We start from the raw sequence: 26,569 nt of genomic DNA, 5'->3' as shown, positions 1-26,569 counted from the left end.
ATATGCCACCCAAATGGTCTTTTATTTACTTACAATGTAGAAAAATATGCTTGAATCAGACTGATATTTCAATGAATATAGAAGGAGGGGTTATTAACTCTGAATGAATTGTAGGTCACTCTGAATGAAAGGTTACAATTTTACTTAAACCTGCAACCTTAAATGCTTACTAGACTTATTCTGCCATTTCCATAAAATTAAACAATTGATGACCAATAGATTGACTCTGGCAGTATCTCTAACTAGATGATTTCCCATCTTTTAACTTCTTGTAACTTTCCATTTCAACTTAATATATTAACAAAAATACATTATTTATTTATTACTTATGATCACTTTTATATGAATTAATTGACCACTGAAAATTTTAAAAATGTACAAACCAACAATATGGCTCTAAAATAACACTTTTATAATATACGGGAAATCTCACATAAAACCTTTTTATTTTTCATTGAGATTTTTTTAAACAAGAGTGTACACTCTCGCTAATTCGGCTCTTTTAAGATCGGCCTACTTTTTAATTCGGGAAGCACTTAAATTTGAAAAAAGTTTGTTGACAACTTCAAAATGATTTTAAATGTAACCGTCGATAACTCGTCCGGATTACGGCGATCCAGATTAGAAAGCGAGCACTGTATAAGTTTAAATAAATGAAAATCTATCAAGGCAAATGATTTTTAATGCAAAATATAACGCATAGGAACAATTCATCTGAAAATTAAATTGAATTTACAAATTGAAAAAATCCTATTGTGATAGCACAGCACGGTTAGAGAAGTCACAAGGAATCCGAGCAATTCAACTTTTGAGGGAATACATTGGCCACTTGGGGAAATCATTTACAATTTCAGGAAACCGGAAACTCGAGGCAAAATAATGTATTATTTGAGTTATAATCAATTAAAAATTTATATCTTCATTTTTAGCACAAATATCTTTCGAAAAACAAGATGAAAGAGGATATTAAAGACTTTCTGTGGAATATAAGAGATGTCCGAGGAACTTTCCCATGCTCGACGGGTTCAATGGCTTTGCAGATACATTCGTTATAGGGCAATCAAAGTGTCATTGGAAGTTTTGTTTTTGTTGCGTCCTCAGAATTTTCTTTGCTGCAAAAATCATGAAAATCATTGTGAAAAGGAGCGAAAAGTGAGAAAATTCAGTGGTTAGTGAACGTGGGAGTGCGTAAGTGAAGATGAGTGAGGCTTATTCGCATCAAGTGCTTCGAACAGTTGTGGCCCAGATTTGCCAAACAATCGGCTGGCATTCCATCCAGTCCGGAACCTTGGACATTCTCGTGGACACCGCCAAGAGATACATCCAGGCTCTGGGACATGAGACGCACAGATTCACAGAATTGGGTGAGTACCAAAGAGATTTGCAGGTTTTTATGAATGGAAAGTGAGGTTATGTTTGTCCGGGCATTAGCTCAGCGAACTGAACCAAATCTGGATGATCTGGCGGAGGCTTTCAATGACTGGCGAGTTAATTATGCTGACATAATTGAGTATGTGAAGAATGTGAGTCCGGAGGAATGTGCAATTAAAGTTCCCAAGTACCCAGCCAAGAAAGCTGACCATCTTAACTTCCTGAAGCCTGGCAGCAAGGAAGTGATCACCCGGCCAGTTCACATTCCTGATTACTTACCTCCAATGCTGCCAGAGCAGGAGGAGGAGGACACAAAGGTTGCGGAGAAGGAGAATCAGCGCCGAGATGGAGAGATCGATGTGGTATCAGTTTCACCAAAACAGACTCCTCCAGTCAAGACACAGCCGGAATTTGTGGCTCCTACGGGGGCTCCCAGGGCCAGATTTAGCACCCAAACGGGCGATGAAGAAGTGGGAAGAGCTGTGAGGGAAAATACCAGTGTCATAATGACCACATCGGGATTTATTTCTCCCTCGAGGGCTGGAAAACTCCCGGAAGCCAAGCTTTCTGTGGACATTTCAGAACTCCTGCATCAGCTTCTTGGCCCGGAAATCCCTCCGCCAATGCCCAAACCCTATCCAGGTCCTTCTGGAGCTGCCTTAGTGGCCAAAGCTTCAGTTCTGGATCACAAAGAGGCAGATCTGACCAGTACTCCAATGCTGGCAGTTCCCTCGCCTCTGAACATCGCTTCGGCCAATCCCGAGAAGTTCGATGTCAAAGTAAAAAATCGAAAAACTGCAGAGAAGAAGCCTCCGGGAGAAGCCAAACCCAGGAAAAAATCAGGGCAGGCTCATGGGCATCGAATCCCGAAGGAAGGGCAGCCTAGAAAAGTCCACACTAGCAAAAAGATGATGCGGGTGATGCAGGAGCAGCAGATGAGGCAGCAACCTCCTCCACAGGACATCCAGGTGCCCATGGATCTGGCCACAGTGAAGAAGATCGCTGAGCAACCCCTGGAAGCGCCCTGCGTGGAAGGGAAGATCAGTGCTGAACCGGATAAACTGAAGATGAACATCTTCAAGAGGATTTCGTCCAGTAAAGTGGCAGGAGTTAAGGAAGAGAAAGTGTCGCTCGTGGATGAACCAATAAATCTCGATCCGGACTTGAGGATCATCCCACAGACCCCAGAATCGCCGACTGTGCCGAAGAAGAGGCAGAATACAGGGAGGAATACGGAGCCGAAGGAGAGGAAAAAGCCCAAGACCGAAAGGGTGTCCAAGAAGCAGAAGATGCTGATGAATCAGCCACCGCTGGCGGATAATCCGTGAGTTCCTTTCATTTTTTGCTGACAACTTGATTTTTTTTCAACTTTGCAAATTAATTTGCAAAGTGCAAAGTCGACGACTGATCTTCTATAAGAACGAATTAAAAAAAAAACAATTTTAAAATTGGGATAATGGTGATAAAATTTAAAAATCAAGTGCAAAATGCAAAGTGTAAAGTGCAAAGTGCAAAGTGAAAAGTCAAGCTTAATCGGAATTTGCATAGTGAAGAGATCGAATTTTGAAAGAAAAAAAAACAACTTGTAAAAAAAATTAATTTGAAAAATTAATACTGACTTAAAGACCTTAAAGATATGGCAAAGCTCATAAGATCAAAAATTAAAAACGTAAAATGCAAAGTTGATTCCGTTTGATTAAAATGTTTAATTTGGGAAAAAAAGTTTAAAAATTTAAATTTCGCGAAAATAACTTTTAAATGGAATAAAAACAATCGCAAGAGCTACAGTTTAGCTACAGTTATACAGCTAAGTTTTTAAATGCAAAGTGCAAAGTGCAAAAGACAAAGATATTAGTCCTATTTCCAGAACGTTTTTCGACTTTTTTTACAATTTGTTAGAGCTTATTTAGGTTTATTTAGGTGTGATTCCTTCTAATCAGACCTATTGTAATCCTCGGATTTTCTAAAAGTGCTCAGATCGAGCTGAAATTGACAGGGTATTTTCCGAACATCCCTGAAGCCGAAAATCATAATCCGGCAAGTTCGGGCCCGTCCGGCCGTCCGTAGTACACAATATCTCTGGTTTGGAAAGATATCTTCATAATTTTTTTTTTAATATATCTACTCGCGCGTACAATTTCTGTGATATTAGTTCTTCGCAAAGCCGGTTAAAAATCATGTTTTTTTAGTTTAGGGTAAGTGTGCCAAATTTCGGCATAGTTGCATGCAAGCGCCAAAGTCTCATGTTTGAAATGTAATATATTTAATAGAAATTTATTTTTTTCATTCCTTCTACTTAAGGAGTGTTCCTTAGAACCTTGTAGACAGTTTATCGTTTTATTTACTTTAAAATCATTCTTAATACATTTTAAAATGAATAAAAATGATCATGATCAAGTTCGGAGTCTGTAGAGTGTGTAGAGTTAAAAAATCATTTTTCAAAAGAACATTGAAGAAATATTATTATTTTTATTGTGTTTTGAGGCGCGCTACGACATAGGCCATATGCGCTTATTGAGAAACGGATCCGAGATCCTTAAGATCCTATCCTTAAGAAATAAACCTTCTAAATTAAATGAATTTTAATGTTATGATAAAATTGATAAAAAAGTTTAAAAATTTAACACAAAATGTAAAGTTTCCAAAGTAGCAGAGATTGAAATTTTGGAGAAGAAATCGCGAGAATGGTTTTCAGACGGGGTTTAAAAAATAATAACTAAAAATCAAAAATTAAATTTAAAATGCCAAGTGCAAAGTAAAAATACAAAATGAAAATGCAAAGTATTTTTTTCGATAACATTCATAAATTTTTACAGAATGCTCTTATTTTTTTTAACTCTGCAAATTAAACTTTGCAAAAACAAATTAAAGTGCAAAGTCCCTGAAAAATTGAAAAAATGAAGTTTACAACAATTTTGCGAAACTTTCCTGCAGAATGCGATTCGATTTCAACTTTCCTGGACAAGGTGGTGGAGATTACCATCCTGCTCCGCTTCCCATGGCCATGGAGACCAAGAATCCGAGTGCAATTCCTATCTTTCCGCCGCAGCAGCACCAGCAACAGCCACCCAGGTCCTCTCCTGCTCCCCACAATCTCTTCAACCTCTTCAACTTTTCCAGCAGTCCAGGTCTCATTCCTCCACCATCCCTCTTTGGTAATCCCTTTGGCCTCCATCCCCAGCAGCCACCGGGAAGTCTTCACTTTCCAGCTGGTGGCATGAGGGGTCCAAATCCCTTCAATCTCATGCCCCTGTCCCGCTTTCCGCCCATCAATCCTCCCGTTCCACCAAGTCCTCCAGCCCTGCCCAAATCCCTGGTTCCTCCTGCTGCTCCGCCGGACAAGAGTCAGTGCAATGTGGCTCCTCTTGTGCCGGAATCCCTGAAACTTGAACCCCTGATCCTCAATATGTCCACAAACACCGTGAGCACGTCGTCTCCGAGCCTGGAGCCCAAGCAGGAGCCCGTGAGCACTCCGCCGGAAGAGGATGAAGAGGCCAAGAGACGGAAGATGGAAAAGAAGGTGAAGAAGAAGAAAGAGAAGAAGGAGAAGACTAAGGACAAGGAGAAGAAGAGAGAAGAAAAAAGGGCTCTCAAGGAGGCCATGAAGGTGTCAAAGGCCAAGGAGAAGCGAGAGAAGAAGAAGGAGAAGGAACGCAGTGAACGGGAAGGAGCAGTCACGGAGGAAAATGTGACTAGCATTCCGAAGCTGACGCTCAAATTGGGAGCAGCTCATTCGCCTAAACCATCGTCACCGGATGGAGGCAGGAAACTGTAAGTGAATTTTTTAATTCAAATAGTTTTTTTTGTAGATTTGGAATTATTCCAGAATTCTTAGGATGCACAATATTTTTTTTTTTAATATTTTTTCGAATTTTTGTTTTCTTCTTTTTTTTGGGAAATGGGTTTGATAAGCTTTTTTTTTAATTTTTATCTTAAAAAAAGTAATACAGCAAAAGTTTTCAAAATGTTCGTTAGTTCCGGAATTAATATTCTTTAAAAAAATTTCTTTCTATTCATAGAAGATTTTATATTTAAAAAACAAAACAAAAATTAAAAAAATGAAATTTTTGAACATTAAAAATTTCGTTTCTTTGTTAGAGCAAAGTTTAAAATACTTATAACATAAATAATCTATATTTAAGAAAAAAAGATTTTTTTAAAAAAGGATTTTTAAACCTTGAATATTTTTCAAATTTTTTAGCCTTAAAAAATTTTCAAAAAATGAATATCGAAGCAGAAGCTTGATTTCTTAATTAAAAAAAAATAGTTTTTGAATTTTAATTTATTAATTTTTCAATTTTATAAAATTCTAATACTATATTTTTTATAAGTCAAACTTTTGAAATTTTGAATCAAGTTTTAACCCTTTAAGGACAAGAAGGTCAAGAATTGGGATTCAGGAATAATCATTTTTTAGGCATTTTAGAGCAAAACACAACTTGAGAAGGCCCTAGGAAAAATTTCATTTTTGGATCACCGGTGACCCAATCGTCCTTAAAAGGTTAAACAAAATAAAAAGACAGCCTGACAGTTGATTTTCCAATTTAAAAAAGAAATTAAAAAAAGCTTTAATTTTTTTTTAATTTTTGAACTTTTTAAATTTATTATTATTATTTTTTTTAGAATTTAAAAATAAATCAAAAACTCAAATGAGATCAATCTGTTAATTGAATTTTCTATTAGATTGAAAAGGAAGCTTTGAATTGAAAATTATCTTTTGTATATTTCTTTTATTTTTATAATTTTTATATTTTTTAAAGAAACTAAGGAATTGTCAAAAATTATAAAAAATAAACTTTGAACTTTAACAAAAATCGAAATTTTTGAAGCTTTATAAATTGCGACCTCTTTTTTTAAAGAACACTTTGAAATTTTTGGAAAAATTACATACCATCGCCCTTGATTTGTTTTAAACATTAAAAAAAATAAAACTGCAAATTTTTAATTTTGGAAAACTTTTCAGTCTTTTTTTTTTAATTTAGTTTAAGAAATGTTTTCTTTTTTTTTAAGTTGAATAGGTTTTAAAAAGATATATTTGCAAATATTTTTCTGGCATTCGAATCGGACAATATCAAAAAATATTTTCAAAAGCACATTTTCTTTAAAATTTTCAATCCACAATTTTGCATGATTTGTTTTTGTGTTCACAAGAGCTCCGCACGGATTTTTTTTTAATGCAAAATTTGTTTTACAAAAGAAAATTTGGTCAATGAGCAATTTTTTGTTTTTAGGAAATTTCGAAAAGTTTGCCGTAATTTCATTATCGTAAATTTTTCTCATTGCATTGGGCTTTCTTACAAAAAAAAATTTGATTCCAAATTTTCAGTGTAAACAGCTGCCATTTTTTGGATTTTGAAAAACGTCATGGAAAGTGTCAAATTGTCGAATTGTGTAAAATAATTTAAGATTCCCAATGTGACACAAAGGATTCGATTCTTTCCTAATTGCACAACATTTTCCCAGCTCCGTGACTTGCAATGTCTAGAAAGCTATCATAAGCAGCTCACAAAATTTTGTTTTTTGGTATTTTGGTCTTCGGGATTTTGTCTTTTGGATTTTTGGCTTTCGAGTTTTCGACTAATCGGAATTTTCGTTTTCCGGATTACGACCCATTTGGGACTTTTGTTTTCGAGATTTTGATTTTTCGAAATTTTGTCGTCCGGGATTTTGGCTTTTCTGAATTTTGATTGTTATGCGATTTTGGCTAATCGGGATTTTGTCTTTCAGGATTTCAGTTTACTGATTTTTGGCTTTCGCGTTTTTGGTTATTCAAGATTTTGTGTTTCAGTATTTCGAGCAGTATTTTGTCTCTGGGTTTTTTGTCTTCGGAATTTTGGCGTTCGAGATTTTGGTTTTCGGATGTTTGTGTACACGGGTTTCTAGCTTTTCATGATTTTGACCTGTTCGGAATTTTGTGTCTTCAGGATTTTGGATTTTAGAATTTTGGCTTTTGAGATTTTGTCTTTATAGTTTTTGGCTTTTGGGTTTTTGAATACTCGGGATTGTGGCTTTCCGGTTTCTGACTTTTCCGAAGTTCGACCTGTTCAGAATTTTGTCTCTTCGCAATTTTGACGTTCGGATTTTTAGCTACTCGGGATTTTGACTTTCGGGATTACGACCCTTTCGGGTCTTTGGTTTTCAGGATTTTGTCTTTTCGGGATTTTGGCTTTTCGGAATTTTGACCTTTTTCGATTTTGACTAATCGGGATTTTGCTTTTGGGATCTTGGTCTTTGGGATTTTTGTGTTCGAGATTTTGGCTTTTGAATTTTTGAGTTTCGGGGTTTTGGCTACTCGGGATTTTAGTTTTCGGGATTACGACCCATCCTGAATTTTGTTTTTTGAAAGTTTGTCGTTCGGGATTTTGGCTTTCGGAAATTCAGCAAATATGGGATGTTATGTTTTTGGAATTTTGGGTTTCAAAATCTCGACCAATTCGGGATTTTGATTTTTCGAAATTTTGACGTTCGGGATTTTCAGTTTTTCGGAATTTTGATTTTTTTCGCGATTTTGGCTAATCGGGATTTTGTCTTTCGATATTTCGACCGGTATTTTGTCTCTGGGATTTTGGCTTTTGGGATTTTTGACGTTCGAGATTTTAGTTTTCGGATTTTTGGGTACTCGGGCTTCAGGCTTTTCAGGATTCCGACCCGTTTCGAATTTTGTCTCTTCGGGATTTTGGCTTTCAGAATTTTGTCTTTGGGAACTTTTGGCCTTCCGATTTTTTACTTTCGGGTTTTTGTCTACTCTGGATCTTAGTTTTCGGAATTTTGTCCCTTCGGGATTTTGTCGTACGGATTTTGGCTTTTCTGGATTATAACTTTTCGGGATTTTGGCCGTCACTGATCAGAAACATGTTTATAAAACAAAAGTTTTTGTGCGTTTGGCATATGGTGAATCATAAACAAATAATAAATAAAAATTATAATAAAGAAAAAGATATTAGAATTCTTAACTTCTAACAATGAGCTTTATTGAATTTAGCATTGAAGAGGGCGTGGCTAATTTTATCAGCAAGCGGATTTTTAGTTTCTTACCAAAATTCCAGAACTTACGTGACGCTGAAAATCTAACAGATGGCGCTTGAGTAAAAAATGAAAAAGTTGGGAACTTCTATTAATTCACTAGAAAGCTCAATAAAATTGAGAAAGACATTTGTATAACACAAAAAAGCTCCGTGTGCAGCGTGTTTTTCTGTTTGTTTGAATGTTTGATCTTCACAAGAGTGCCTTAGCCAATCTTAAATTTTATTATTGTTTTATTTTTCTTTTAAAACAATTTAAGATTCTTTGATTAGTATTTTTGTTTATTTTTCAGTAAATTACAGTGGGTTGTGTGTTCAAACGATTGATTGGCTCTGAAAATTGGCTTACGTTTGCAATAATCTCAAACACAAATGATCTACACAACAGTTTCATTTGAAAAAAAAAACAGAATCTGTATTTTTTTTTGCTTTTAAAAAGTCTTTCCAGTTTAATTTTGACAGTTTTTTTTTTGTGAAATGTATTACTGACAGAAGACTGAATTCCATACCAATTATTGCTTCTTATTGAATTTAATGTGCCTGAAGTATAACACTAAAATGAAAAAATAGATCTCCGATTTTTATACGGCTGTACTTAAAGTAAAAAATTAAAAAAGTAAAGAAAGGAATCGCATTAAATGTTTTTTGTCATTTTTTGGTATTAAATATCAAGTCGGAATCCTTTACAAATTCTGCTACTTATTCTGCAGAACGATTAAACCCATTAAACGAGAACCTGGAATTTCGGGTGAGACTGATGGTGGGGAAATGCCAGAATTGGCGAGAATTTCGCCTCTAGTGACGCGACCGCCGAAGCCAAAGTCTCCGAATCAGTCATTCGGCCATGGATTCTTTCAACATTCACCCACAGGATCGGGATTGCCGTCCACTCCGGGTGGTTCTGGTGAGAAAACTAAATTGCGACTTTAGGCTTAGTCTTGAGTGAAATAAATTGGATTTTCAGGTGGGAAGGGCTTCGGAGTTTCACTTTCGGCTCCTCCTGCGGACCACATGAAGACTCCTACAAGTTCCTTGACTCCATTGCCAACAAGAGGACGTCCACGAGGGACGGGAAATAAGCAGCACACGGCAACAGCCACGGCAGCTCCTGCAACTCCGGGAGTATCACCTGGTTTGTATTTTTTTTTTTCAAAGTTTTACGTAAAATTCTGCAATTTATTTTATTAATTTTTTTATTTTCAGGGTTGAATTTGTCAGTGGAAACGAGTCTTCTTCCTGAAAAACTGACAAACAATTCAGTGAGGGTGAGTGTAAGTTTCCCAAATGTTTTTAATACGATACACATTGAACACTACTAAATTGAAGATAAAATATGATTACTGTGATAAAAACAAAGAAACAAGATATAAAAAAAGAAAAAAAAGTGGAATGGACCCAGAATCGAACCCGAGACACTTTAGTGAAACCTCCTAAAAGCAGTTCCCTTTATTAGAACGCTAAAACTGAACTAATTTTCGCGATTTTTTTTTTTGGGAAAGACCAAGCTTCATGAAATTTTTGGTATAGGGTTACAGCGGTTATACATTATTTATGATACGTATTTTTCGAAAAAATATAAAATGGCGGATTAATGAGTAGACTCGCCACAGCAAACGCGTTTTGACAGTTCTAGGTCACATAAAAAAAAAACTGCGCTATTCGACAGCAAAATCCAAAAGTAGAACTACCACCACCGTCATTACTCCACGAAAAATTTCCCAACGGGTACCTAGGGAAAGATAGGATCAGGCCAAATAAACAAAGCTGAATTGGCATGTGACACAACTTTCTAGGGAATCTTCCTCACCTTGGAGGAGAAATTTCCTCAGACTGTGCTTGAGAAATCCCCGGTAATATGACACAGGGAAACGGGGATTTATCCTAAGGAAATCCCCGGGAACTTCCCGAGAATGGTGAGGAAAACAGAGATTTTTTCCAGGAATATCCCAGTAAATTCCCCTGAAAAAGTCAGGGGTCGGAAAAACTAGTGGAATTTTCTCAAAGAAATCCCTGGAAGCTCTTTGGGAAAGATCGGAAAAACTTCAGAATAATTCTCAGGAAAATCCTTGGGAAAAGCCGCCATAAATGAAATTCCACATTTTTTCTTTTTTCTTTTATTTTTCCTTATCTGTGTAACTTGTTTTTCTTTCAGGTCTCTTTGATTTTATCTCTCTTTTCCTCTTCCTTTTTGTTACTCAGTTTATGACTCGTATGTATGATGCTCACTCACATAGTTGTATCAATTCTCCTATTCATAAAATATTCAATGTTCTATATGAACTTTGCAACTAGAAAACCATCTCGCCCGAAGTATAAGACTAACTTTCACAGAATTTCCTCTAAACTCGTCACGGAATTTGCATGTATCTCTGGAAGGAATTTTCCTTTCGATAGTCTGAAAAATTCAGAGGCTTTTCCTGGGAAAATTTTGAAGAATCCTCTGGGAATGGCTAGGGAATTTTCCCAGTCACTGGAAGGAAATTTCCCTTTTGAATCTTCAAGAATGGCGCTAGAAACCTTCCCATGAAATTTCTCATTGAATTCATTTGGGAATTCCACTGGGAGTTAGACAAATTTTCCAAGGGCATTTCAAAGGATCTCTTGTGAAAATGTCGACATTTCTGCGGGGTAATTTCTCCAGAGATTTCACCCTAATTCTCGTGGTTGAAATCTTCGCAGATTTAGGGAGAAAAACCTTGACGTAATGGGTCCGGCACACCTTTTAGATCAGGAAAATTTCATTAAGTCTACACTTCGGCGTTGGCCCAAGGTGGGGAGAAAACCTTAAGAGCGAATCCCGCTAGATCATAAAATGGGTTGTCTCCAGCAGCGTCCTTGTGGCTACTGACTTCGGACTAAATTTCAATAATGTTGTCTTTTTTCTACCACTCCACAAACGAAATTTTTGACCATTGGAAGTCAATCTTCGTTGAAATTTCGTCTGTTCTGTCTGTGGGATAATGTCGGGTTTTTTGAGCGAACGGGAGCCAGCTGCACAATATTCTGCAAGATTTTTGAATTATCTGGTAGACGCTGCTGGAGCTGGGTTATCAGGGATATAATGAATAAGATGCACCATCTCCGTATGATTTTCTCCTCTTCAACTGTTGATTGATTCTGCGTCCTTATTTTTGAGATTTTATTTTCAAAACCGTATCCCAGACGTGGCTTCGGGTGCAGATGTTGCTCCATATCGACTGTTAGGAAATCTTCCTTACATCCCACCGTAACCACCCTTTGAACTAGTCCTTGAATTAGGTCAGTGATAAAAGTAACAAACTGTTACTTTTGCCTACCGGGGGTCGGCCCGTTGTGGATTTTCATGTTGTCGAAGGCCTTCTTGGTTTTTGTTTTGTTTTCTCCATGTCAATGGTGCACCGAATCACGTGAAGGACCTCAGACACATGATGTGGCTGGTTTGCGGAATTTTCGTATTTTACAAGTTCGTATTGCACATTTCGTATTGAGGAAACTTCGTATTCTAGGATATTTCGTATTTAACCGTTTCGTATTTTACATTTTACATAAACATATCAACCAATAAAATAATAAAATTGCAGTTTTACAAGGTCAAGGGCGCTATGCGCCTCGGATCTGAGTTTAAAGTCGAACTGCAGGCTCTAATATTATTAGTATTGCCTGTTTGGCACAAAGGGATTTTTTTTGTGTTTTGGTAAGTTATCGGTATCGCCTGTTGGAGCAACGGGAAATTTTCTGTGCTTTGGGAAGGTATCAGTAACGCCTGTTCAATTTTTGTACAAAATGTATGAAAGACGAAATGTGAAATACGAAATGGTAAAATACGAAATGCACTAGAATACGAAGTTTCCGCAATACGAAATGTTCAATACGAACATGTAAAATACGAGATGTAAAATACGAAGTTTTAAAATCCCGATGTGGCTGTACCACCTCAATCGCTTTTCTCTTGCTTTCTCCGCAATGTGTTGAACTCTGAGACTGTTTCTGATGCCATCATTCTTGATTCTATCTTTGAGAGTCAGTTCCAAATACACAACATTCAGCACCGTAAAACATGGCCGATCGTACTACAATCTTATAGACTATTCCTTTGGGAACTTAATTTATAAGTTCCCTGACCCGAGCTATAAATTAAAAGTAACTTGATTGGACCAGACCTTTGATGTTTATGAAGCGATGTTTTCTTCGGTGGAAAGCGTGGTGACTTTTTATCTATGATTTCTACTTCTTCTTCTTCTTCTGTTTTATGTAAGGCTGTCGGACTCACTCGGGTCCATATAGCCACTTTTGTTCACTTAGTTCAAATTTAGGTTTTCCGTTATCCCATGTACTTCACTAATTTCACTATTTTATTTGTATTTTTAATTTATTTGTCTCTTGTTTATTATCACTCTTTTTTTTTTTTTTATATCACTTATTATTATTATATCACTTATTGTTGTTATACGATCACAGTTTTTAAATTATTATATGCTCACTTTTATTTCTTTGATATATTTGTAGATCTCTTTGTATGTTTTTTCATTTGCTATTTTAAGAATATTTTTTATGCTCACTTTTTCATTATTAATGCACTTATAGTTTTCTCTTATCTTATTAAATTTTCTGCATTGGATCACTATGTGATTTATATCTTCCACGGTTTCGCACTTATCGCATAATTCCGTGTCCTCTTTTTTTATTAGTTTTAGGAACTTTTTGTCACAGCAATGTCCACTTCTAATCCTTTGGATTATTTTTATTTGATCACTTCTTAAATTAATATTTTTGAACCATAGTTTTTTTTCTAATATTCCCTGTCTGATGTCATGGTTAAATTTTCCTTTAGTTTCACAATTTTTTTTCCACAAATTTGTCCATTTTTTCCACATAAATTCTTTTCTTGTTCTGTCCACCTCTTTACTACTTAAGCTACATTCGATGCATATCCCATCCTTCGTTGCTTCCTTAGCTGCTTTGTCAGCTCTCTCGTTTCCTTTAATATTTATATGCCCAGGGATCCATTGTATGGTAACTTTTGTATTTTTATTAGCGCTCACAATTTCTTTAATTTTGTTTTCGTATATTTTTTTACTCTCTTTTAAAAGTGATAAACATGCGCTCTTGGAGTCTGTTAATATGACTATCTCTTCCGCCTTTTTTGCAACACTGAGTTTGATTGCAATAAATATTGCGATGAGTTCTGTTTCTTTGATCGATATTTTTTGTTTTATTTTGCACTTTAACACTTCTTCCGTTTTTTCAAAGAATATTCCAATTCCTGTGTCTTCGTCAATGATGGATCCATCCGTGAATATTCGCTCTTGATCCTTATATTGGTTTATAGTTTCATATGCGTAAGCTCTCAATTCTTCTATGCTAGTGTCCTTTTTATTGCTCACTTTATTAACTAACTCTTCTTTGATTATTAGGTTGTCTGGCATTCTTTCACTCTTTCTGTCCCTTGCGATGTCTTGTATGTATTCATGCGATCTCATAATTTCTAATGTTGTTCTTGTCTCGGGGATTCGAAGGTCCATCATTTTCTTTTTAGCTATATATCTAGCTGTTGTATTTTCAAGTTCCATTGCTATAGGTAATTCTGCGCTCTCTGCTAGTATAGTGTTTACTGGCGTCGACTTGACAAAACCAAGGATTGTTCTTAGTGCCTGGTTCGCGATTATCTGCAGTTGGTTGCCTAACTTTTCTTCTGGTACTGCATATTGTATTACTGGTGCTCCATAGATTATTCTCGATTTAACCAGTGCATTGTATACTTCCAACATTCTTTTAGGATGCGCTCCCCCATTCATGTTACTAAATATCTTTAACAGGTTTAGATACGGTTTACATTCTTCCTTAATTTTTCTTATATGAGCCTTGAAATTTAGTCTTTTATCTATAATAACTCCTAATATCTTTTGTACATTAACTTTTTCTATAGCTCTCTCATTGATTTTAATTTCTATGTTATCATTATCTTTAAAGTTCCCAAAAATCATATAATTACATTTTGCTGTGTTTATTTCTAATTTGAGGTTGTCAATTATCTTTGTAAATTCTTCTAAGTAAAATTTCGCATTACTTATTAGTTCTTCATCATTCCTCCCTGCTATTAGTAAGGTGATATCATCTGCGAATTGCATTACTTTACAATGTTCTGAATTTAACTTGTGCACCTTGGTAGTATATAAGTTGAAAAGCAAGGGACTCAATTTACTACCTTGAGGTAATCCTGAATTTGTATTAATAAATTCTGTGTACTCGTTCCCTACTATGTGTACTTTCCTGTTTAATAGGAATTGTTTTATCCAGTTTGTGTATTCTGGCGGAAAATTCATTTTTTTTAATGTTCTTATTAGTATTCTAGTATCTACTCTGTCAAATGCTTTACTTAGATCTGTAGCTATAGAAATTGTCTTCATATTTTTACTTCTATTCTTGTTAACAAATTCCACTAGGTTTAACAAATAGTCATTTACTCCTGTATTTTTCCTAAATCCATACACATTATCATGTAGCAGTTTCTTATCGTTCACAAATTTTTCAATTTTCTTTTTTAGTATCGCATGGAATAGTTTTGCTATATTGTTGATTAAAGATATAGGTCTAAAGTTCTCAATACAAGTATGGTCTTTAAAAGGCTTTGGTATAGGTACTACTTTAATTTTTTTCCAATTTTCAGGTAGCTTTTGACTTCTCCATAGATCATTGAAACTTTTAACTATACTCTCTAGAATTTCTTTGGGCATTAGCTTTAGAATCTTGTTAGATATTTTGTTAATTCCCGGTGCGTTATCTTTACTACTTTTGATTGTATCTATTATTTCATTTAGATCACAGAATTCTTCAGTAACAATAATTTCATTGTGTACGTTATAATCCACTTCATTTTCTGCTTTAAAATTCTTTTCCAAAAATTCTTTTCCTTTTTCTCTTACTTCAAATAGGTTATTTCTTTTCTTGGATCTTTTTTTGTTGAATTTATTAATATTTTCCCATAACTGTCTGGCGGGCATGGACAGATCTAAATTTTGTACAAACTTATCCCATGCCTGTCTTTTCGCTTTTCTTATTTCGATTTTGAGTTTACAAGATACTTTTTTGAGTTCATTTCGTGTGAAAGTGTTCTTAGTTTTATTATAAATTTTCTTTTTTCCTTTTTTTATTTTCCAAAGTTTTTCAATAGTTTCATTCCACCATGCTTTCGGTTTGTACTTGTTATTACTTTCATCTATTACTATAGTGCTCTCTTCTATTATATTCTCTAGGATTTTCTCAACGGTTGCTATATCATGAATTTCTTCTGAATTTATTTTTTTGATTTTTTCTTCTATTTTTTTATAATTAATTTTGTTCCTTACTTTTTTATATCCTACAAATTCATTTGATATTATTTCTATTTTTATTGGGTAGTGATCGGTAATTAAATTCTCTTTATCTACGCTCCAAAATGTATTAGTTAAAAGGTCTTGAGATACAAAAGTTAAATCTATGGCTGAATTTATATCTCTTTGTAAATTTAGGTATGTGCTTTCTCCGTTATTTAGACAAGTAAAATTCGAGTCTAATATTAAATCTGATACTATTTTTCCTCTTCTATCGTTTTTTGATTTGTTCTCCCATAATTCATTATGTGCATTGAAATCTCCCCCTATAATCACATTACATTTCCTATCATACTTATTTATTAGTTTCACTAGATTTTCTTCTACTGTTTTTGGGGTTCTCTCAGGACTTATATAGCAAGATATTATGTTTAAAGTCTTGTTCTCAAAATTCACACTCACCTCACATGTCTCTATGGGAAAACAGTCCGTGTTGTCTAATCTCTTGACATTGTAGTTGTCTCTAACTAAAATTCCAGTTCCTCCATGTCCTTCATCCCTTGGATTTAAAAATACTGAGTAGCCTGAGATCTTAATTTTTTCATCACTTTTAGTCCATATTTCACTTAAAATCGCTATATCTGCTTTAATTTCATTTAGGTAGTGTTCTAAAATGTCCTTATTATGACGCAAACTTCTTATATTTATTTGCACTAAAATCATCATTACTTCTTCTTTGTTATTTTTTTCACGCGATTTCCACTGGTTTTTTTGACTTCCTTCTTTGCCTTGGCAGCATTTCTTGTTGTAACTCCGTACTGTTCAGCAGACCGTGGCTGTTCTTCTGTTTCCTTCTCCAGAGTGTTGTCAAGAAATTCTTCGGATGTTGCAAAACCTTCGAACTCAGAGGAGTTTGATATATTTGCATCAGTATTGTCTGCCTTGTCCTCCCTTTCAGTTTCCTGCTCTTCTGTATCAGTTCTTGCATCTTCCTGATTTAGAGATTGCATGCTCTCAATTTGTTGCTCCTCGCCTTCTTCCCTCACTATATCTATGCGCTCAGAAGTTTGCATTGCACCTTGATTGTCGTTGTGGTCAGTCTTTTCATTTTGTTCTCTGTTGATGCTATTTGGGTTGTGCTCTGGTTCTTGTCCATGGCTTGTCGTGTCGTTTGCTGTTATATTTGAATAACTTTTCGCATTTTTCTGTTCCATGTACATGTATTTTGCCATTCTGTGGGTGATTCTCTCCCTCACACTGATTCTCTGGATTATCATCTCCTCCTGGTAAATCGGGCATTGTGTGGATGACGCGAAGTGCCCGTTTCCGCAGTTTGCACACTTGATTGGACCGATGCATCTCTCACTATGTCCGGGTTCCCCACATCGAAGGCACCTTGCGATCCCTCTGCATCCCGAGCCTTTGTGCCCAAATTTCTGACATTTAAAGCATCGGAGAGGGTTCGGGATGAATTCTCGGGTTGGTAGGTTAAGATATCCTACCTTTATATGAGATGGTCTCTCCGGTGTGTTGAAGGTTAACAGGAAGAGTGGGGTTGCCTCCATTTCTTCCTGGTTCTCCGACCCTTGCACATTATCTGTTCTATTTTGTATTGGCGCTCTCTTTTTCTTGATGTTCTCAATTTCCACTACTCCCTGGCTCGCAAGTTTTTCAAGCAGCTCTTTTTGTCCCAATATATCATGTACTCATCTCTAACCAGAGCCTTACATTGATTCCATGCTCCATATTCTTCTATTTTCACTGTCATGTTCCCAATTTTTGTAATTTTTTTAAGTTCCTCAGCTTGCTGAGCTGTTTTGGCAGTGATCAAGATGCTCCCGTTTTCTCTACGAACGATTTTTTCCACCTCTCCTACATGATTAAATGCTTCCTCTACCAGATATGGAGGCGCTCGTGCCAACGACTCTCCTTCTACGGACTTCGCCATCAAATATTTCCTTCCTCTTTTGATTACTTCATGCTCCCAGTTCGCTGCTCCTTCTAATTCTCTTCCGATATCCTCTGGCTGGCCCCACATCGGAAAGTTTGCAACATTTCTCGCCGGTGGGGGCTTTTGCTGCCTGCTCTTGAATGGATTCATAGGGACGCCGTCGTTTTTAACCTCAATTTCACTTCTTCTGATTGCTTTTTCCCTCTAAATCAAATTTCTTTGCGTAGTTTCTATTGTAATTTAATCCTTCTATTTCAAAATGCGATTTGGACGTTCAATTTGAATTTTACAGCTCTAATTTTTATCCGTATTTCAATTTTCCTTACGCTCTGAATTTCATAAGCACTCACCGTATTCGCGCCTGGCAATTTTGATGATTTCTACGCTGCATATTCGTTGAAGTGTCAAAACATAGAAAAACCCGACTGGCCTAATATCATCAACAGGGACAATGCTCTGTACGCTGATTTTCAGAACCTTCGTGACTGTGATAAGTCATACGAAGTGACTAGAGTTTGATTTCCAGTAGTAGCGGTAGAAATTTTCTCCGTTATCGACTTGAGGTGTTTCAGTAAAGATTAAACATCTTTACTTCAACTGAACAACTATTCAAGATCAAACTCGGTTTTATACATTCTATCAAGATTCTTTATTTCATAAATGAGTCAGATATAAGTTTTTTCCTGATCTCCTGACCTTGATTTATCAAGGTCAGCGGGTTGACGTCATCTACTTGGAATTGTCCTAAAACATTTCCCGATAGCGTCATTTGCTTGGCAATATCCTCTTCCGGCGGAAGAGGAAAGCCTTCCTTGATCATAATGTTGTGTAGGACGCAGCAAGCATTAATGATGATACTGCTCTTTTCTGGCGTATACATCAGCGTGCGTGCGACGGCAAGGCATCTGAAACGACTCCGCAGGACACCAGTGCATCTGTCCACTGTTTCCTTCGCCTTCTTATGGCATTCATTGTATCTCAGTTCTTGGGGGCTTCTCGGTTCTGGTATGGGAGTCATCAGCCAGGGCAATTGAGGATACTTCCCATCCCCTAATATCCAGTTGCCCCCTTCGCCCAATTGATGCTTCTCTTTGAGATGATGATTTACCACGGAAGTGTTGAAGATGGCATTGTCATCAACTGAGCCCCCATGTCGGGAATTTACATGCAAAATTGTCATATTTGAGTCACAAACGATCTGAACGTTATTCGTGTGGAAACCGAAACGTGTGGACCGATATTTTTCCTCAACATCATTTGGTGGTTTTTTAATGGTAACTTCCATGCAGGTCATACTTCCGATGACTCCAGGAAAATTAAATTTCTCATAAAAACCCTCTTTAACTGCCTCTTTTTCCTCGGGATTGGTGGGGAAAGTAAGGAACTCACTGCTTAGTTTATAATTGAGAATATTTGCTACTTCAGTTACACAACGAGACACTGAAGCTTGAGACATGGGCAGTACTTTATTGTCCCTCCCGATGGGTCTTTGATAGAATCCTTTGAAATGCAAAGTCTCAGTCCACATTCTTAGGAAATTCTTAAATAAAACTTACCAATGATGAAGAATCTGAGGCCATTTAGAGCTCGGTGTTGTCTACTGAGTCCTGTTGTCCTGAGGCTATACCTCATGTGAGGAAGGATGATCTCAAGGAGTTTTCTGTAAATGGGTTTTGACAGATAGAAGAGGTCTTCGAAGGCCTCGTCCGATAGGGATTCCAAAGGATCAGAAGCATCCCTGATTTCTCTCCATTGCTTCCCGGCAATTTTCTTCTGGAGTCTCTTCTTCTTTTGCAAACGACGGTGTACTCTAAGCCACAAAAGGAACATATTTGGTCCAGGATTGCAGTGACTTAAACGAAAACTTCCCGAGGGTACTTTTGTTTTTTAGCTTCCCGGTTCAGCACTTTTGTTTGTTTGCTTTCGAACTAAAATTGTTTGACAGCCGGGATGGTTCACCTTTGGCACGCGGGCGATTTTGTTGCTCGAACTCTACAAGAGTTCACTGCTTTGATAATTCAACACAACAAAAATTGCATTTCAATAATTCAATGGGAATACCGTCGATGCGGGTGACTGCACGTTTTTTCGCTGTTTTTTAACCCTTTAACGACGAGACACTTTTTACAGACTGAAAATCAACAATAAAAATTAAACTGGTAAACATGATCAGTGATAAGTCTTACATCTAACCTTGGAAAGTTCAACAGAGTCTGATTCGGTGTATTTTGTGCTTCTATGAACGATAGGAACAAAAATAGCCCAAAAATTTCAATAATTTTTCTGACAATACCAATGAATAATATTTTTCGCTTTAATGAAAAATATTACGTATGAGTATTGTAGTTTTTATTGCCAAAAGGGTTTTGCTTAATTTCATTTGTCGATGTTTTTTCGAGGCAAAAACACAAAAAGATGTCAATGTTTAATATGATTTTGTGGATATTTTGTGTGTTTTTCTAACATTCTTTGTAAAAAGAATTGTCCATTTTAGCTATGAAGTCTTCAATTGATATAATTATTTATTTTATGAACAAAAAGCACTTTTGTGAAATGGTAATGTTAGCAACTGAAACAATTTAGAATTTTGAAGGCAAATCTGCATTGTATAATTTTCTGGGGCAAAAATGGACAATAGCAGCTCCGGGAAGCTTTCTAAAGTCGAAAAATTTGCGTCCCAATTGTATCAGAGATAAATGTTTTATTAAGACATCTTTTTGGGGCTCCTTCGCCCCCAAAAAGTGAGGTTAAGAGTTTTTTTTTGGGTATTTTGATGTGTTTTTGTGACAAACTGGCGATTGATACACTTCCTGAAGCTCCGGAAACAGATTTTGAGGCATTGGGTATCAATCTCTCTAGAGACATTGTGGGAAATGAAGATGAGAAAGAAAATTAACCGTCGAGAGTATATTTGAACTGAGCGGACTGCGCGGACTGAGCGATGAAACTTTGTAAGACGTCTTTGTAAATCTTTAGTCTTGAAAAAAAGTGTGTGTGGCTGACGCAATAGATCAATAGAAAGTGCGTGCAAGAAATAAGAAAATCCGTAAAAACTCCCTTCAGGAATATTGTTTTCATTTTCTTTATTATCCAGTGTAAAATTGAGTGTGAATTAAAGCGTTTGCAGAAAGCTTTGGGTTTTTCGCTGTAGGAAACATCCCAGAATCTGCTTCTGATACAGCTGGAATCTGCAACCTCAGAAATCGGTCTTTTCGGCCATATATTGCAAGGAGGTTGTGATTTATTGCAGGTTGGTTCGGGGGGTGTTTAACTCTGGCTTATTGGGATTTATTCTTACGCCGGGACTTAATTCTTGCACGGGTAAAGCCCACAGACATTATTGCCAGTTACCATTTTCACAGATTCATGATATCCCAGAGAGAACCAGCCTTTAACTTTTCACTTGAATGATGATTTGGAGAGGATCGCACTCTAAGCCTACAATAATGGTCTTAGAAAAGTTTGTTCTAAGCATTTTAAATAAATTAAAATTTGGTTTAATAAAATTTAACCAACACGTGTTACGTTACTTGGTTTCGTAGCTTCGAAATAGAAGAGCTTAATATCGTTGGAGAAATTCACTTTCCCTGTGAGATTCGTCAACTTCGTGAACCAACAAAAAAACGGTGAACGTCGCGTCAAACAGATTAGAAACATAGATTTTTTTCAAAGCTTTCGACTTGGACTCCAAGCCTTCTTCACTGGTCAAATCTAAAAATTCCCTGCTTTGTCACATGGTCTAGGACCAAAAGCTGAAAATTGCACTTTTGTTGATTATTTCAGGACGCTGACGGCAATCAAGTATGGATTTGTCCAGCTTGTGGACGCGTGGACGACGGAACGCCCATGATTGGATGCGATGGGTGTGACGCCTGGTACCACTGGGTTTGTGTGGGTATCCAGGTGCCGCCTGATGCCACAGAAGATTGGTACTGCCGCGTGTGCATCGTGAAGAAGCAGGAGATGCAAGTCGGCGGAGGTGGTAGTGGATCGGAGAAGAAGAAGAAGCGCAAGAGGCGCGATAAGAAACAGCAAGTATAAGTTATTTTGTGTTTTCTTTCAGTTTCTTTGCCTTTTTGACTTTATTTTCTTTCACAAAAACAAAAAGAAAAATTATAGTGGATTTAAGTTTTTAAGTTTCTATTTACAGAATTTTAAATCTCCGAAAGGTTTTTGTTTTCGGAGACATAATATTACAATAGGTGTATCAACATAGTTGTCTATAGTTCAAAGTATAATTGTATCAATAAATCAATGGGATGTGGAGAAAAAATACACTTCCGCATCAAAAATTGCATATTTTGAAGCACTTTTTATTTCACTGTCACAGAAGTTATAATATTGTAGAAGCGCCTTTGGTGGGTAAATTAGAGAGATCGAAGGAGTATTTGCGTTGACAGTAACTTACCTTTCAAACGATGTCGGTAACGTCAACAACTTTGGGATGAAAAGCAAAGTAATCCTCAATGAAATTCTTGATGTATCGCTCATCTGAAACGTTTTGCAAAGGTTATGAGGAGGTACTTGAAGAATTTGAGAGGTTGTCTTCAAGAATCTGTTCTCACCTGGATAGTCATTCTCGATCACAATACTGTCCGCCAAACTCTTGGCTAACTTCTTGAACAACCATCGATTGGCAATGAGTCCTTCATTGAAGGGCTTCATGAGATGCTTTACAATTGTCGGAGCAATGCGCTTCCTACAGCTGCTCAATGTTACACTGTCCATATCCGTAGACGGACTTATAGGAGCTTCCTCGTCGTCACTGTCTTCTCCGAAGAGTTCGAGGAAGACCACTTTTACCTTTTCGTAGCGCCTCAAACTAAACTCCCCAACGCTACACATAATTTCGTAAAGCTTCTTCCGACGCATTCGCAACTCGCACGGCCAAATACTGTCCCTCAGTGAGTCTTTCTGATTCTCCTCACTAACTGGAAGCTTAGGCGATCTGATCTCTTCAGTTGCTTTTACCGGAGGATCTTTCGCCTCTGACAAAACCAACTTGATGTGCGGATCAAATTCACCAGCATTGTCAAATATGTCCAATTCATTGTGTTCCGAAGCAAAGAGTTTCTCGAGATTCGCTTCGATTTCGTCCTTTTCAGCCACCGGAGCTGGAGGTGGTGGTGGCTCTTCTTGAACTTTAGGCTTAGGACTTTTACGTCGTTTCTTCGACGGATTTTTGCGTTTCTTCTTTGGCGATGGCGGTTTCACAGGAATCGCATGTGATTCCTGGAAATACCGCTCAATGAGGAAGTTCTCTTGCTCAGTCTGCGTTTCAGCATTGCAGAACTTTGATTTTAAATTTGCGTGACACTTTACGAGACGATTGCTCAATTTTTGGCTTTTGGTTTCTTGGCGAATCTCTGAAATCTAACGTGTATGGAAAGGCGTCAAACTTATGAACGAAACTTAGGACTTAAACGTTGAAATTAATTGGGAAAGACGTTTATAGATCTGTGTTAAGATATGAGAATTGTGCGTAACTATAGATAATTTGTGAACAAGGTGCCTTCTAAAGTTGAAGTAACATAATTCCTTGGATTTTTTCAACCCTACAACGAGCATAACTGCATGAGATTCGGTTTCTAATTTTATGAATTACGGAGTGAAGTATAAGCTATAGTTGGTCCTAGTGAGGATCTCAGTGGCGCAAAAGGCAATACCGTTGGGTCTTAGACGGATGGGATCTCTGACTCGACTCTCACAGTAGTGAATTCGACCAAAAAACCCCGGTGGCACGGAATAAGTATCCACATCATGGGGAAGGCGCTCCTGGGCGGTCTACAAACACACTTAGCAGATTCTTCCAACAAGGGATCAACAACAAAATAGCTTAACATGATTACATTGTAACAAATATCCCGATACGATTAATAATAATAAATTGGTCCTAAAGTCGGTTACAGTTTGTGTGGAAATAGCTGCAGGCACGTATCGGTGTTGCGCTTGAGAAAAGTCCTTACCGAATTCTAAACCGCGGACTAGTCCAAAACCCGCGTCTCCTTAGGTAAGGAGGCCTGTGACCTCAGGCTTGTACTCACAAGTATTCCGCTCACAAAAAAAAAAACAATACAGTAGACTCTCGCTCAATCGGCTCTTTTCCAATCGGGCGAAAAATTTTGTTGACAATCTTCACGTTTAATTATGAAGCTAATTTGCTCAAATTCGCTGTAGTTCTTCCTATTTTATCGTGATTCTTTATAATTGAGCGCTTTTTGTAGAATTTACGAAGGCTTTGACGCCCAAATCAAAGCAGAGCCATGAAAGAGGCTCTGAAGTGATATCGGGTTTGGTAGGTCTAACACGACGAGAACGGCACTTCAAAATGGCTACAGCCGCGAGCCCGATTGGGACAAGCGGTTCAAAGTGAATGAAAAAGTTTTGGATGTACTGAAGTGTAGCCAATGTTATCAATCACTGTTTAGTGTCTCTGATGCTCTTACGGGTGCTATAACGGCTAATACCGGGACTTTTCCGGTGTTCGCCAGTGAAAAAGGTCACCTTAAGACGAAAACACTTTTTTCGTCTTGCCCAGAGCTTTCGGTATCGATGTGGACTTTCCTCAGTGGTCAACCAAATATGTTCACTATGAAAGTACATTGTGTCACTTCATCATATAACGATTGTAACGATTAACTTCAGTGGCAATTTATTGCTATTCTTCGCAGATAAAGGGAGTAGTAAGGGGCCGATTAAATATCCCAAAGGCGTTTACGAATCGACTTCCTCAGTCAACAAATAAAGCTAAGGTGTTTCAAACAATTTCAAATTTGAAAAATAGAGTCTAAATTATCTGATTTGATTGAATAAAAATGTTCTTTTATATCAAGAATTTGAGGTTAACTGTAATCTAACCTTGAAATTACAAGTTTAAACTGTTTTGGATTTTTTTTCAATAATTCCTAAAGTTAGAATAAAACGATTTTGAAAATTCTCTTGAATGGTAGTGATTATGTACTGTAATATTTTTTTATGTTAGAAATTGGTTCATTATATTTAAAATTATTAAAGAGTAACAGAGTGGTAATGCATTCAAAATAGATTTCTTTTTTTTAGACTAAATTTTTGGATCTGAGGGGTCTCATTTTACTTTGATCCTCTGTCTATTTGTAAATCTATTAATGTTTTTCTTTGAGGTTATGAATGATATAACCTAACAAACGAAAAGGAAACACTATCGAAACTGTTTTAAATACAGGTTTTTTAGGTTAAAATTTGCTTTATGAACTGCATTAAAAATATTTTAAACTAAACTGATAATAAATTTTCTCAAAGTAACAAATTTTGGAATATTCTTCTATACAAAAATACGTTTTGAAGTTTCTAGGTTAGTCTTAACATAACCTAAAATATTTTGCAATTTGGGAAAGCATCACGATCTTCGGGTTTCTTTTATTATTTTTACATTTCAAATATGTAGTAAAAAGAGTAAAAAGAATTGCTTATTGAAACGGAACACCGATGTCAAAGGTTGAACATCCCTGAACAATTCTCATCTGTTTGGCACGACAAAATTGGTTCTCTTTTGAAAGGTCTTTCAATCCCGGACCCGGATAAAAAGAACCAGAACTAAATTTGAGTTTTAGATCATGCTAATTAAATGAATGAACTATTCATCAAAAATTCGAGCAGTCCGCGAAGTATGCAAAGGATTTATGGAGGATTTTGTACCAAAAAAAACTTGATTTACTCACGATTTTGAGCATGGCTTTTCGGTAGAGGTTGACAATCATGCAGGATTTCACAGCTTTCTGCTCTAGAATCTTAGCACAGACATGCATGTCCTGAAGATTGAGCTGTTGCTGATCTTCCGGCGAATTGCAGATCATCCAAGTTTCGTAATTAACATGCAGCAACTTCTCCAAATAGTTCAAATACTCCTGCCTCACGTTGTCCGAGAGCAAATGGAGCAAATCCATTGGGTCATCTAGCTCAACTTCTAGCTCATCATCTGACCTCGGTGAGCTGAATACATCCGGCAATTCCAGCTGAGACGAATTGCAGGAGTTCGAATACCCATTGTGTTTCCGGTTGGAAGGAAACATTTTTCCAGGAAAACTGCGCACTTAGCGAAGTTTGGGAATCAGAGGCAATTGTGAGAATGCCCACTTCGAGTGTCGTGTCAAATTTCCACTGAATTAACAATTTTTAAAGCAAAAAACGTCGAAGAAAATATTTGTTTATAGTCAGAGGAAGTCGCATATGCAACTAACTTCACAAACAAAAGCTTTTTAAACTAAAATTAATTGATTTTGCAGGGTTTTAAGGGGTGATTCTCCACCCCCAGCTCATCGCGAACGACACCTCCTCTAGAGTCTTCATTTTAATGAGTTAGATTCATTAAATAACGAATTTTTAGGCACGAATTTGATTTGTTAATCCCAATTTCGTAACAATATTATTTATCGAAAGGCGCCTTTTTTGTAAAATTGTCCGAATTTCAAATATTCACCACAAAAGGTTTCGGAATGTGATGGCGAGAAAGTGGGGAGATGTGGTGAAAAAGACGTTCAACATGGCGACTGGCTGAGGCGAAAAGAGGCGAGTGTGAGGCTGAACAAGTTGGGAAAATTGTGTGAAAAATTGTGCGTGAAAAAGCTCAGATAGCTAGTGAAAAATGTTTTAAAAGTGTGCAGAAAGGACAGAGTAATAATTTTATTGTTGAATTGTGTAATTTTCTATGGGTATTGGGGGATAAAATTAAAGCGAAAATCCTTCTGAAGAATCAATAACTTGCTTTTTGGAAATTCTCACACACACAGAAGACATTTGGTAGGAATTCACTGAGGGCGCTGCGAAGTAGGAGAGACTGGGCGGAAAAGTTTCTAGTTGAGGAAAAGTGTGTAGAAAAAGTGAGAGAAAGTGAATGAAGGTGACGAATTATCTGTGTAGAAATGCCTGCAAATTGACGGTTCTTTGTATCTTTTGACTTG

The 26,569-nt window shown here is 36.7% G+C and overlaps 3 protein-coding genes across 4 annotated transcripts; 1 reads left to right on the top strand and 2 right to left on the bottom strand.

The window, feature by feature from the left end:
* Positions 1 to 1,048: 1,048 nt before the first annotated feature.
* LOC129802050 (transcription initiation factor TFIID subunit 3) lies at positions 1,049 to 21,930 on the top strand. Of its 2 annotated transcripts, none has more exons than XM_055847601.1 (7): positions 1,049 to 1,364; positions 1,432 to 2,695; positions 4,306 to 5,142; positions 9,104 to 9,297; positions 9,358 to 9,525; positions 9,597 to 9,658; positions 21,417 to 21,930. In XM_055847601.1, the coding sequence occupies exons 1-7, from the start codon at positions 1,199 to 1,201 to the stop codon at positions 21,672 to 21,674; spliced, it is 2,949 nt and encodes a 982-aa protein (XP_055703576.1). In that variant the 5' UTR covers positions 1,049 to 1,198; the 3' UTR covers positions 21,675 to 21,930. The 2 variants fall into 2 exon arrangements, with proteins under 2 accessions (XP_055703576.1, XP_055703575.1); XM_055847600.1 differs by having other exon boundaries at positions 9,597 to 9,664.
* On the bottom strand, positions 18,036 to 19,759 carry LOC129802053 (putative nuclease HARBI1). Its single transcript, XM_055847607.1, has 2 exons — positions 19,190 to 19,759; positions 18,036 to 19,133 (listed from the first exon to the last, which is right to left on the bottom strand). Exons 1-2 carry the CDS (start codon positions 19,461 to 19,463, stop codon positions 18,283 to 18,285), a joined length of 1,125 nt encoding a protein of 374 aa, XP_055703582.1. The 5' UTR covers positions 19,464 to 19,759; the 3' UTR covers positions 18,036 to 18,282.
* LOC129802052 (uncharacterized) lies at positions 21,757 to 26,116 on the bottom strand. The gene is made up of 3 exons (XM_055847606.1): positions 25,331 to 26,116; positions 22,199 to 23,006; positions 21,757 to 22,124 (listed from the first exon to the last, which is right to left on the bottom strand). The coding sequence occupies exons 1-3, from the start codon at positions 25,679 to 25,681 to the stop codon at positions 22,045 to 22,047; spliced, it is 1,239 nt and encodes a 412-aa protein (XP_055703581.1). The 5' UTR covers positions 25,682 to 26,116; the 3' UTR covers positions 21,757 to 22,044.
* Between the last annotated feature and the right edge of the window lie 453 nt (positions 26,117 to 26,569).

Source organism: Phlebotomus papatasi, chromosome 2 (assembly GCF_024763615.1).
Source record: "Phlebotomus papatasi isolate M1 chromosome 2, Ppap_2.1, whole genome shotgun sequence".
NCBI classification, from domain to species: domain Eukaryota; kingdom Metazoa; phylum Arthropoda; class Insecta; order Diptera; family Psychodidae; genus Phlebotomus; species Phlebotomus papatasi.
The sequence above is the reverse complement of the archived record's forward strand: the minus strand, read 5'-3'. Positions and strand labels throughout refer to the sequence as shown.